The 13,582-nt window shown below is 34.9% G+C and overlaps 1 protein-coding gene across 6 annotated transcripts in view; it reads right to left on the reverse strand.

Annotated features, from left to right (window-relative positions):
- The window catches only part of LOC127422940 (vesicle transport through interaction with t-SNAREs homolog 1A-like), a 182,400-nt gene that overhangs the window by 155,030 nt on the left and 13,788 nt on the right, over positions 1-13,582 (reverse strand). For all 6 annotated transcript variants that reach the window (XM_051666837.1, XM_051666835.1, XM_051666836.1 and 3 more), the window contains exon 3: positions 13,340-13,450. In XM_051666837.1, the coding sequence (XP_051522797.1) occupies positions 13,340-13,450 (111 nt within the window). The remainder of the gene's footprint in view (positions 1-13,339; positions 13,451-13,582) is intronic.

The following is a 13,582-nucleotide window of genomic DNA, read 5'->3' on the forward strand; positions in this document are numbered from 1 at the left end:
AAAAGCCCCCTTCCACTTAAATAAATTAAAAGCGGAGAATGGCAGACCATAGTACAAGACAAGCACAAGTTAGGGAACGTATTAGGAAAGTATCAGTTGTCAGAGGGAAATGTGTTCTGGGGCTGTCACTGCTGTCAGTCCTGTTCGCTGGCAGACCCTGTGATAATACCAAGCCAGGGAGCTAGACAGAGAATAATTCATCAGCCAGGTCGACGCGAATGGTGTGCCATCAGATTTGGGCTCGTTCCCCCATCTCTCCTCCGCTATACAGTAGGGGAAAAAAATGCCATGTCCAAAAAAGAAAACAAACACACACACCCAACATTTTCAGAGTGTGCCACGTCCAATTCTGCAAGAACGCAAGCTGAGTATGGCATGTTTACAAACACACCCGACCTCTTCAAATAACCTCCAAACTAAACACACACTGGCGGTGCAAAACAAATACACAGAGATAGCATTTACCGAGAGTCCTTTGCCTCTCTCTCTGTTCACTCTTCCCGCAGGCTGGCACTCTTCGGAAATGTGCGAGCAAGCCAAGGTTGTACTAAACAGAAAAATATCTGCTATCCAAGAACTGCATTTTGTGATGCAATGTCATGTCAGAGTTTCTGCAGAGGATTAGTTCGAATCTGAATTCCTGGAGGACGTGAAATGACATGACAGCATATTACAAATAAAAGTATACTTAAGTTTGTTTTAGTGAGTTTTGTTTATCAAACTCAATTTTTGGAGTCAAATACTTTGAACCTATGAAAAAAAAATTTTTTTAATTGAATGCAAAATTCATCAGGTTTTGTACATACAAAAACTAATTTAATATAAAGAGAAAAGAGGAAACATGGAAATTTTGATGTCTAAAAAAGGAGGTAATACAAACGTAAGGGAACCTGAAATATCTTTCTGTTTCAAGATTTAGATACACGTGTCATTTCTCATGTCATTTCTGATCTAACTGATCAGCAATCGTTTGCACATTTCTTCACACATAAGCACCACAAACAAAGTGCCTCTTCTGATGAGGAATAGAAAACACACCCACATGTTCCATCATAGTTGGGTTTCATCTTAAAGAACAGCAGAGTAACTTTGGGGAATGTCAGTATGTTCATAATTGAAAACGGAAGCCTTGGAGATGCCTTCATTTGAATGCACACACCATCTTCTTCAAACCCTATTTTTGCTTCATTCTTCTCTTTCTAAACAGCTGTTTGTTGTTGCTGAGAGCATCAACCACTTGCGCGATGTAACCTTTAAGTGCTGCTCGCACAAAAAGAATGGCAAATGCAGCCTTAAGTCTTCGAAGGGGAAAACTAGTCATAGAAACAAAGAGAGATTCCTCTCCCAGCCCGTTTACACCATTTTGCAACTCCCCTTGCAGCAAAACAAGCCTCACACTGATTATTCTCCCTTCATCTGCTGCTATAGCACAGCATCTGGACAATATTGACTGCTGAACCCTAGGAAACACTTTGATTAGTACTTTGCATTGGATGAGCCGAGTTATAGGTTATTAGAATGATTTATTTCCATACTTACTCATCTTCTATATGCCAAGCATTAATAAAGTGCGGCTATATATTTGGATCACTGGGGTATTGCGTATTTAATCATGACCAATTTTGACCTACAATGGATTATGTTTGGAACAATATGAAAGTAATTTTTTAAAGAAATAATAATAATAATAATAAGCAAAATACTTGCTTTTAAAAAAATCAATGGAATTTAAAGTTCATACTTATTGCATAGTTCACCTAAGGCACTCAAATATATAAAACTGCACTAAAACATAAAAACCCAGAGTGGAGGCTTTGTAATCTAAAAAGAATGAGCACTTTTATACAGATACCTTATTGCAACATAAAGAGAAATCTTATATATATATATATATATATATATATATATATATATATATATATATATATATACACACACACACACACACACACATTTGAAAGGTCTTGTCACTTGTTTTAATCTTATGTGAGAATTTGCTTCTATTCCCGGAAGCACAGGGAAAAAGTACAAAGATCTGTTTTAACTTTATGCAAAGTGGTCTGACTGCTTTTTAAAATAGACATGCATCAAACCAGAGATGGAGGTTTCTGTGTCCTGTCAAAAATGCGCGTTATAAGTCTATTGACATGATGCAAAATAAAAAAAATAAAAAAATATCCATTCAACCAATGAAATGGCAATGGAATATGCATTATGCATGCTTAATATTTATATCAGCTATGCAAATTATCATATATTGCCTGTGAAATGACAATCACATCAACCAAACTAAAGCAGATAAATGAGTAAATTACACTCGGTCACATAGATTAATCTGAATATTAAAGTACTTAAAACAAAATAATATTTATAACATCCAAAATAGCTATAAACTGAATGACTGTAGCACACGTTATAACAATGTGGTTGCTCAGAATAATAATAATAATAATAATAATAAATTCCTAACATTTAGCTCTAAATTATTTTTCAATTAATTACTGAAAAGCAGAAGACAAAAAATATGTTTATCCTCCAAAATGTTACAAATAATTAACCTAAAAAAAATCTTACTATAAATCAACTGGTATCTCTTTTGTTCATCATAATTATTACATTATTAATTTATTTTCACTCTGCTGCATACTGACAGCAAACAGCAACACAAAGACACAAATAATAATGGAACCTGAATGGCAGCAAAAGTAAACAGTTCATTAGAAGGCATTAAAAGGCATAAAAAATACCCAGGGGCAGAGTTTAATGAGAAGCCCTGAAGGTGACACTGCCAAAGCTTTTTCCTCCACTTTTCTACTCAGAAACCACACGGTTGGTGGCAAACCATGAAGAGTAATTAATGATATTTAATTTATAAAGTGTGTTTCATTAAATATTTCTCACCAGTGGGAAAATGTCTGGCCAATTCTGATTTCGAGTTAATGGGACTTTAGTCGAACACAATGTGTCTGTCTCAAATTGCCATTTAACCTTTTCTTTCTGCCGCTAATAATCTCCTCAAAATGTTTAAGGGGAATTGGCGGTTCAAGAAAGAAAGAAGAAAAATATTCACAGCATACTGATGATTGGTGAAAAAAATCTAGAGAAGCAAATGTGAAAAAGACCTTGACTAACTAAGATTGGCTTTAAAAGAATAGTTCACCAAAAATGAAAATTCTGCCAACGATTGCTCACCCTAAAGCTGTTCTAAACCCGTATGAGTTTCTATCTTCTGCGAACACAAAATGAACGCATTTGTAAAAACATGAAGGGGAGTAAATTATGACAAAATGTTTATCTTGGGGTGCACTATCCCTTTCACTATCCCTCATTAAGAAATGCAACTGCTACTGGTGCATACATCATGTGTGTTTTGTGATGAAACATAAAACTGTGTTCTGCATCAAGGATGTGAACGGTGGTCAAAGCATTGTGTGTTTTTATGAGCGTATTTGGTCTAGAGTAAAGTGCTGTAGTGGCTGAAAAAAGCAAAGACCTTTTCAAGCAGGCTCCAGTATCACAACAGTCTTAAATAATGCATTTCATCCTAGCAGGGGTCTAACACTATCCAAAAGCAGAAAGAATACTATTCACACTTACACACGCCAAAACACACACACAGGAAGATTTATGCATGTACCTCGCACACACATATTGTAATGATGCTTTTCGCTTTCTCTTTTAACATCTAGAAAATAAATTGTAGATTGTGCAATTAAGTTAGCCCTCTACTTTTTGTGCTTGATACGATTTCAAATAAAGGCACTGAGTAACGACGGTCACAAGAGGGTATTTATGCCTCAGTGATTTGTTCTCTAATCTTTGTTAACATCAAATCTGCCTATCGTTAGAGTGAACGACCATGTGTAATAAATGGACAAACATGGTGTTTGTGTAAGTGAATGGAGATTTGTGTGTCGGTGTGACATTTATGTTAGTCACTTGCAGTACAATTGCAAGAGCGGCACAGAACACTTGGACTGACATTAGCTTGGAAGCTCTCATTAACACATTGTTTGGTGGCATGTGCCTATAATTTTCAGAGCATTGTATTTTAAACTTAAAGCATGAAGAAGATTAAAGAACAAATTGACTGAGGCCACAGAGATTGAAATCATAAAAATATGTTACTGTAATAATATATATATATATATATATATATATATGCAGAGGGAAATTTTGCATCAAAATAATGGTTATATCTAAACATAAATGGACAATTTAACTAAAAATATGTTTAATAAATATAAAGATATTAATACATTTATAAATATTATTTTTATCTATAGAAATGTTTTTTATATATATTTAAACATAAAATAAGAAAAAACTCATCTTCAACATTATTTGAGAAAATAATAATAAGAACAAAAATATAAAGCTGGAATTTGTATAATTTATTTATTTACTTGCTTTCTTGTTAGTAAAAAAATTTATTCTATTATCATAATAAAATAATACTATACAGCTCTGGATATTTCAGTCAATGTCATGTTGATTGCTCGAAAGGACAACCGCAGTCAATAAACCTAACAACTCTACCCACATAGAGCGAGAGAGTGAAAAACGATTGCAAGTGAACTCCCAACAAGAGAGAAAATTCAAGTGGCTTTGATTGAAGAAACAGCATATACTTCTTGAAGGCCGGGGAGTCGCTGAGAATGGTTATTTCTTTAAGGCATAAGAGCCGATTAAACCCAATATTAAAATATGGAAGCAGTTCTAATGAAAAATCAAAGCCAGTATCTTGGGCTGCCGTGGTTTTTCTCACATTAATGCTGGGTTGGGAGCGGGGCTGGTGCGGGCACTGGTAGAGCAGACCCCGGCTAGGCAAGAGTGGAGAAATCAATAGAGAAGAGCCGGTGGGGAGCGAGACTGCCAGAGCTGGCAGGGCCCGGCCGGCTCCCATCACAGCACTCTCCTCTGGCGTGCAGTGGGGAATAAAATGGGCCTCCCTGGGTCAGCACCAGAGAAAAGGTGAGATTAGAGGAAATGGAGGAGGGATTTCTGAGGCACAAGATACCTGGCGAGCCAGGGACCAATCGCCTATTAGCCTGTGGCTACCTACATATGGTTCACTGAACCCTGCACAGAAAATAACTTTTTTTTTTCTAGTCTTTCTCTCTCCTTGTGGAAAAACAAAAAAAATGGTTCTGCTTCTGACCTAAGTTCATGCCATATTTAGTATCTGATGTCTGTTCGGAGTGATTAATCTAAGAATACTTCTATACAACCAGCTGTAAAGAAATCTGAGCTTATATGCTATTATTGTGCACAACTACACGCGGGAATGAATGGCTACGCGTCTTGCTCGGTTTCTCCCACTCCTCCTAGTAACGTGACTATTGTCTGGGATGAATGCTCATGTCATTAGCATAAAAATACCCAAACACACAGTAGCTTAACTACATCATTAATTCTATACATGCATGTGTATTTGTCACTGCCCTATGTGCACCAAATTCAAATGGAGATTTAAACAAAGGCCTCATCCACAATCCTAATGAAGTGCAGTCCTGTGAAATCAACTAAAATCTTTCACTACAATAGAGCTCAAGAAGGAAGTTCAAGACAAGATATTTATCCCGTGGCCTCTGCTAATCCTTTCTGTAGCAAATTATCTAAGAATGAAGACAATCTCTAAATCCATTCACACATAATCTTTATATTGTAATAAGTAAATACATTTTTAAACATAATTATATAATGCATCAATCTATTTAACAAAGCAAAAAAGAAATATAGAAAGCATAAATCTAAAAAAAATATAAAGTATTGTTTAAAGTATTCCAAATAAAAGTATGCTTTCAAACATAAGATAAAGAATTTTCAGTAACAACTCAATAACACTTAAATATGTTATTGAATATTAATTAAAACGTTATAACACATAATACACCCTAAAAGAATGATAATGTAAAATTATCTCAGAATAATTATTTACGACTGAAAACATTTTTGAGAAGCAAAAATAATTGTATTACTATACTTCAAAATACTATATTAAAAAAAAATTTCTATTTATAAAAACTCTTTATAAAAAAAAGTTCTGTCAAAACAGGTGAAAAAAAAAAAAAGTTATTCTACCTAGAGCAGAAAATTTGAGCTTGGACAAAAAAAAAAAAAAAATTGTAATTAAATATTTGAATGCAGGGCAGACTAAAGATGTTTCCTATGAAGACAGAATGACTTGCTGTCTGGCGTTACTCTGCCTGTAGGCTTTTTTTTTTTTTCTTTTTTTTATTTGATGGTCAATCTTAAACATCTTGGATATGAAAAGTAATTTTAGTAATGACAACAGCAAATATTCACCCCAGGCTTTCACCCTGTAATTCCACCCAAAATTCATAATGAAAACCAAAAGAACTATCTCATCCTTTCACATGTGTTTTGTAGCAAAGGAAAACTTCTGATAAAAATTTACAGATTCATATGCACTGTAAATTTATCCCTATATTATGTGTGAAGGCCAGTTAATGTATACAGTCTAAGAAGTCAAAGATTTCTCTCACACTTTAGGATGTGCATTTTTAAAAAGGGGGAAAAAAAACAGCCCAATGATTCATAATACATTTCATAAATAGTTTATGATTTTTTCATACTTAAGCTGGCCTGGCAAATCAAAAAAATGTTGCCACCCTTTTTCATCCCACATGTCAGTTCATCATTTTCCAGGGGAGTCACATGTCACTTTCACTTTACAGGAGCGATAGGAACAGGCCGAGAGAGGAGACAGCTCCGCTGCGTCTGATTATCCAGACACTCTCTACACACACACACACACACACACACACACACACACACACAGTCAGACAGAGTTGTTTGTCCTAAACGTGAAAGGCTCTATCTGATCGGTGTCATGGGCAACTATGTGATGGAGACAAATAGGAGATTATCCATTGACAAAATAAACAATACACAGCCAACAACATAGCACAATTGTCAACACATTACATAATTGGATAGCTGACATGAAATACTTTCAGGAAGTTCCTGTGGTGTGACATGCTTTATCGAAAAGTATTTAAAATCGAATTTTGATAATTATTTTATTATTTATTATTATGTATGCTGCTTTTATGACCTCATTTTAATTGAAAGACTCCTTTTAATTGAAAGAAAATTTGAAGTAGTAAGATGAAGTAGTGAAGGCAAAAATGAAATGATGAATGGTTTAGTTAAAATTTTAAATATAATTTTGATGTTTATAAAAACAAAAAGGCCCATGGACATGCTATGCTTTAATTACCCGATAATACAATTCAAACTTGTAAGAGGTATTGTAGTTAGAAGCTCTAATTTAAAAACAGTTTGAATAATGGGAATATTATGGGTTGAATACAAGTTAACCTCAATTGACAACATCTGTGTTTACCACAGAAAATTATTCCGACTTGACTTCTAGTTACAGAGAAAGCATCCAATTCTTATTAAGTATATGGACTCTTCATTCCCAGACATGGACTCTTGATTTTCTCCTTCGAGTGACGCAGTCCTTCACCTCATCATCGTCCTATCACTGCAATTAGAGCACGCGCCACAGCACTGACCCCTCTAAAGCCACACAATCCCATCTCTGAGTACCAACCAATCTGTAAAACGTCCAAAGGAAAACAACTCCATAATAAAAGACGTGTTCAAAAGATCGATTTATTCCCTTCTTAAATCGGTACCATCTCAGAAAAAGAATCCCATCAATCCATAAGATTTCCATAATAAACATAGAAGGTTTTTAATCAGGGAGTGTGATTGGACTTAGGAGGTTTGTTAAACTCAAGAGGACAAAACTGTCTTAATCTGAATTATCTTCTTAGTGCTATGAAACAATCAGACAACAACCAGAGTTTTTCAGAGCGTATATTTGGTTATAACTTAAGGCGATTAAAAGTGTTCAACATCCAGGTCAAGTATGTCTGTCATGGTTCTCTTTTGTGAAAGCTGCTGTAACAGATGACTTGAGCTGTATAACAAGGACTCTAAGAAACAAGTTTTCAGTTTTGATTCTGAGATTCAAAAGGCTTATTTACAAGACATGTTGTGTCTGTAAAGCTTGATATAGCACACTAAAGGCTGCGACAAGTCTAGAGCCAGAAGATTAAAAGTAAACTTGGGGAAGTGCAGCAAAGTTTTATTGAAGTCATGGATTTCATCAAAATGATTGACAAACCTGAGTTTGGTTAACTTATTGACAAATCCCTGAAGGGATTTAACAAACTCCTATGAAGTTTTGCAGAAACCTAGACATGGACCTTGACCAGCAATTTCGTAAAATCTAATTGTCAGTTGACAAATCTATAAAAAGACTTTTGTTGACGTGTCAAAATCATGTATCAAAGACACCAATTTACCCTTGTAAGACAGTCTGGAATTTAAAACAAATTTCACCCAGTTAGAAAACTAAGCAGTCAAGAGTCTGACATGTTCAACAACTTGAATACATTTTATATTGGACAATTAGGTCACATTTCACAATTTCAGATCCAAAAATTCAATTTGTGGTCAATCACACTATTCTAAATATTAGATGTATTACAGCAAACACCTTCAATAGATTTGAATAAAGTGATAGCCATGTTCATTATTGCTCATATTATCTAATTCTTACACCTTACAAAATGTATCCGCATTACAGTAATACAAGTCACTGTGTTGTATTACTGAGGTCAGCCACCTCTGAGAAAGATATGCAAGATGATTTAAAGAATTATTAAATGGGTATAAAGCAAAAAACTATTTTGCCACTAGGCCAGAGCTTAACTTAAAGATACCAAAGTTCATGTTCTATACGGTAATTCTTCTTTTTCAGAAGGTGTCATCTGCCCTTCCACAAGCAAAACACTTTAAAAAATATAATCTGCTGATAAACATGATAAAATGATAAACATTATTTGAATTTATCCAATGCCAAATCGTGATAAGATGTTATAGTGACTGACTTAGTTAATGTGTTAGAGAGTTCTTGAATATGGGATACTAATAACTAAGTCTAAGCATTTTTCTTCTAAATCAGGGGCAGGTTTGTATGTGACACAACAGCCCCATTCACACATGCAACCAGGTAAATTACAGGAAAATCGTTGGGTTGCCTTTACTGGTAAATGTACCAAATGTGCTGTTCACACATACCATCATTAAGGAAATTTGTCAGAGTAAAATGTACCACTATTTTCAAAAGGATCGTGTTTGAGAGCATTAAAAAATAAAAATCTATATAACTAAATAAATAAACAAAAAAAAAAATGTAGTCCAAAAATTTATAAAATACAGGATTTACAACCTTGAGAGTGATTATGGCTTTTAAAAGCAAAACAACAAATATTCTTTGCACAGCTATATGACTTGAATTTTAGTTTATCCATTCACCTCAAGTGACATGACTTCAGATCCACTTTTGCTCTATATCTAGAAAATAATTCTGAAAAAAAAAAAAAAAAAATGTATACAGTCTAAAAACAAATACTGTCTTTAATATTACAGCATACATGATGATGTCTCAGTGCCATGTCGTGTAGGCACAGCCATATTACTATTAATCTCAGCATGAATATCCTAGAATTGAAATGGGATCAGAGGCCAAAATAGTTTAGAAAACACTGATGTACTGTATTGACGAAGCCTTAACCTGTATCGGGCATTTATATAACTTACATAACATCACCTGTGGTTTTAGTAAATAAAGAATATCAAAAATAATAGTTATCATTAGCATTTCTCTTTCAATTTCATATTATGTGTTAAAATGTATCTAAAAAATAATTGCATGCTTATAACTGATTATGTAAATGTGATGCCAACTAACATACCTAAATTCTAGCAAAGCACTTTCAGTAATATAGTGAGTACTGTTGATTTATAAATTCAGCTGATGGTAAATGACTATTAATCGCAACTTATTATAAATCAGTCCATTAGAAAAACACACTTCATGAGAAATTAAAATATTAATATAGTTCTGATGGAAAAGCAGAACACTTAAGCTAGTGTCTTTGAGTGTAGAATGATTGGTGAGACCTGTACTCAAACATTCACCCAGCTGCTCTGCCTACAAGCTCTACTTGCTTTTTAAGTAACCAACGAGTGACCCCCATAATCAGGATATTCATGGTGTTTAATCTCTGACTTCCTCAAAGAAAAGAAGTTTAATAAAAAGGTTGTGTTCTGAGGGAGTCAATGTTCTATCTATATCAAAGAAAACAGCTTTGATTAGCAACTGCCTATAAGCGGTGATGAGCTGTGTTATCTGCCTGATAGCTTGAACAATATCGCCATCTGTTGTTCATGGAAGAAATCTGTCAGAACCAAGAGGATTTGAGACTGATCATGCAAATCTGAAAGTTTATCAGTTAAAAAGAAATTAGCAGAAAGTCCCAATTACAAAGAGACAGTTAATTGGTTTCCTATGTGAAAATATATCCAGCTTAACAGAAATGAAAATGTTATGGTGCAATTATCCCCATGTGAAGCTAATATAGCCTGAGCCTGATTTCATCAATATATACTAAGATATTACCCATAAATCATGTAGCAGATATAACCCATCAATTCTGTAGATTTATTAAAACTGTAGGGAATGAATGTATGTTTGCCCATACTTGCTTATACTCACATATAAAGGCATAGCTAAGGATAAACTTTGCCAGTTCCTTTGAAGATGTACGGTCTGTTTACGCAATTGACTTCATTAAATTATGCCTCCATTACTCTTCTGCCAGATCAAAGTTTTCGCTAAAAGGTATGTCACTCTGGTTCCTGACTTTTACCACGGCCTAATCAAGCACAAATCAGCTTTTACTTTTGTATTTTTTTTAAATTATTATTATTATTATTTTGTTTTGTGAGCGTGTTTGTTTTTCATTTCTTTAGCGCTCTAGCCTTTTTCCTAATATAAGGCGTCCACGGGGCTTCTCGGCTTTAAGACCCCGTGCCCCCATTATCAAAATGAAGCCATCATGAAGCAGTCCTTCGGGATGTCCTTCTGATATCTGCCTATTTTCTCTTGAAAAATGGCAGGGTTAAGAGGGCGGCTGGTCCCCGTCTACTGCTGAACAGGAGGCTTAGTCTAGTGAGTAGGATAGAGTGAAGACTTCAAACCACGGGTGAACGGGTGAGTGCGAGAGGGGGTAAAGAGAGAGAGGCTCCAGGGAGGCCAGAAGAGGGGAAGGGCAGGACAAGGCCTTGATTTTGCATGGAGGCACAACAAAGCCTCTGCTTTTCTAGAGAAAGCAGCAATGGCCCTCTCCCTGACACCTCTTAGAAGTGTGCGTGTGTGCACACGTTGCGTGGCAGAGAGGATAAGCCATCCACGCTAAAGCATTTGACACTTCTGAGAAACCAGCTGAATCTCCCAGCTTTAGGACAAGTTTCTGGGGTTTGCTATCACCACAGGCTTCTGGGGGATCTGTTCTTCAAATGCACGTAAACTCAAAAGCTCAAAGAAGACAAAATGCCTTTCAATCAGAACAATTACTATCTTGTCCTAAAAACACAGACAGGAGTATGTGGTCTGTCTGATTAAAAAAAAGGAACAGCACAGTTTTTGCCAGGAGGGTGAAACTAAATGTATGAGTGTAGAATAACCCTCATTATAAATAAAAACCTATTGTTTGTTTTCATTTATTAAATAGTCTCATTACTAATATTATTAGCATGGTAACATTTTAAAATAAGGATGTATATATTACAATTAAAGCAATAGTTAACATGACCTACCAATAAAGAATACTTTCACAGCGCTTAATAATCTTGGTTAATGATAATCTCTAGTTATACCAATACATTTTTAAATTGAACGTTGTATATATTAACATAATTTATGCAATGTGAACTAAAATATAAGTAACATAAGTAACAATTAACACAATTATTTTAATAAATTAACATTAACCAAGTTTAATAAATGCTGTTAAAATTATTGGTCATTGTTAATTCATGATACCTAATGCATGGGCATAGAACTTTATCGTAAAGTATCCTCATTTTTATTATATAATTTTTTATTAAGATTGAGATCGTGATACAATTAATTTAGTTTTTGAGATTATTAACAACAACAACAAAAAATTTTTTAAAGCTTTTAAAAATGCACAAAAAAGTAAATCATTTATTTGGATAGTATTTGTTTAAGTTTGGAAAGCACAAACAATTATTAAATATATTTGGCATTAAAATTTTAACAGTAACCAACATATCCATGATTAGTTTGCATAAAAACATGCATGAAAAGGAGGAGGTGAAAGGCAAAGGAATGCAACCATGAACGGTGCAGTAAACCCCTTCACAACGGGTGTTAATTGCATGATAATTAAGCACGGCAACAGTCAAGCAGGAGAAGCTAAAGATTAATCATCGGCCAATTAAATGCCCACAGTGAGGAACGTGAGGCCTCTCGGAGACGAGAGAATCTCCACTGTGATCTGAGCTATCAGCACAGCAGCACAACATCAGATCATTGGCAAAAGATCCTTTTCAAATATCTCATTTATGTCAGGCTTTTTGGAAGCTTTGTTAATGCCATAGCCATCTGGTAATTGATATCAAGCTCACCTTGTGTTAGGTGCAGGTGCTGGGCTTGAAAGCAATGACTTCAGATGAAGAGAATGTGCTGCGTGCTTTTATGATGGCACGAGTGAATGGAATGGATTGCAAAGAAAACAGGTCTCATTTCTACAGATGGAAAACTGATTTAAAATAGTTTAAACCAATGTGATTCTCAAATAACAAAAGAGGGTATTCCCATTAAGAAACATGGGAAATAGTGTTCTAACCTGGTCACAAAAACTCTAGTGAGACACACAAGCAAGGCAAAAATCATCTCATATTACAAAATAAAAAGAATCAAAGTTTGTTTATGGTGTTCTGTTTAATTCCTCATAACCGCAATACTATAATAAGAATATGGCCACCTCTGAGAAAGCAAAAAGACACATATTTGAATAGGACTATATGGGAGTAAGAAGGGGCAAGGGGAAGGTAAAACATGGGTGATGTAAAACAAGCAAAGGAAACATTTGGCTTCAGAGGAAAATCGTCTCATTAAGGTTTGATGTGTGGGGGGTGGATTCTTCATGGGCAGGTAAGAGTTATGAATAAATAAACTAGGACATCTGGAGAAAAATACAGGCCCAACCTCCTTGGCCCAAGTGGTAGTTTCAAAAAAACACTCTGAATTAACCACAGTGAAATCTCAATGCCCTTCAGTGTTTTTAAAGTTGAAGAACTATGGTTCAGGCTTAGTTTGTGCGTGTGTGTGTTTACATAAATAAGAAAACAGTGAGTGAAGCTGTTCACGCAGTAGCCATCAGTAAATGTGATGTTGTGTTTTAAGGATGATTTTAATACTCACAAAATCTTTCTCAAGTTTCTCCATCTCTTGCTTGTAGCTCTTCAGACGGCTGTTGTACATGCCTCTGCTCTGGATAGGGATCTCTCGAACTTCCAGATCCATTTGCTCCAGCTAGAAACATCAGTTATATCAAATGAAAACAATTAAACCACCAACTACTTAAAGTAGCACTAAATAATTGTTGTTTATGTTGCACTTGCAAATAATGCAGTCATCTGGGGACTATTTACTCAAAAACATCAG

Source organism: Myxocyprinus asiaticus, chromosome 32 (genome assembly GCF_019703515.2).
Source record: "Myxocyprinus asiaticus isolate MX2 ecotype Aquarium Trade chromosome 32, UBuf_Myxa_2, whole genome shotgun sequence".
Taxonomy (NCBI): Eukaryota; Metazoa; Chordata; class Actinopteri; order Cypriniformes; family Catostomidae; genus Myxocyprinus; species Myxocyprinus asiaticus.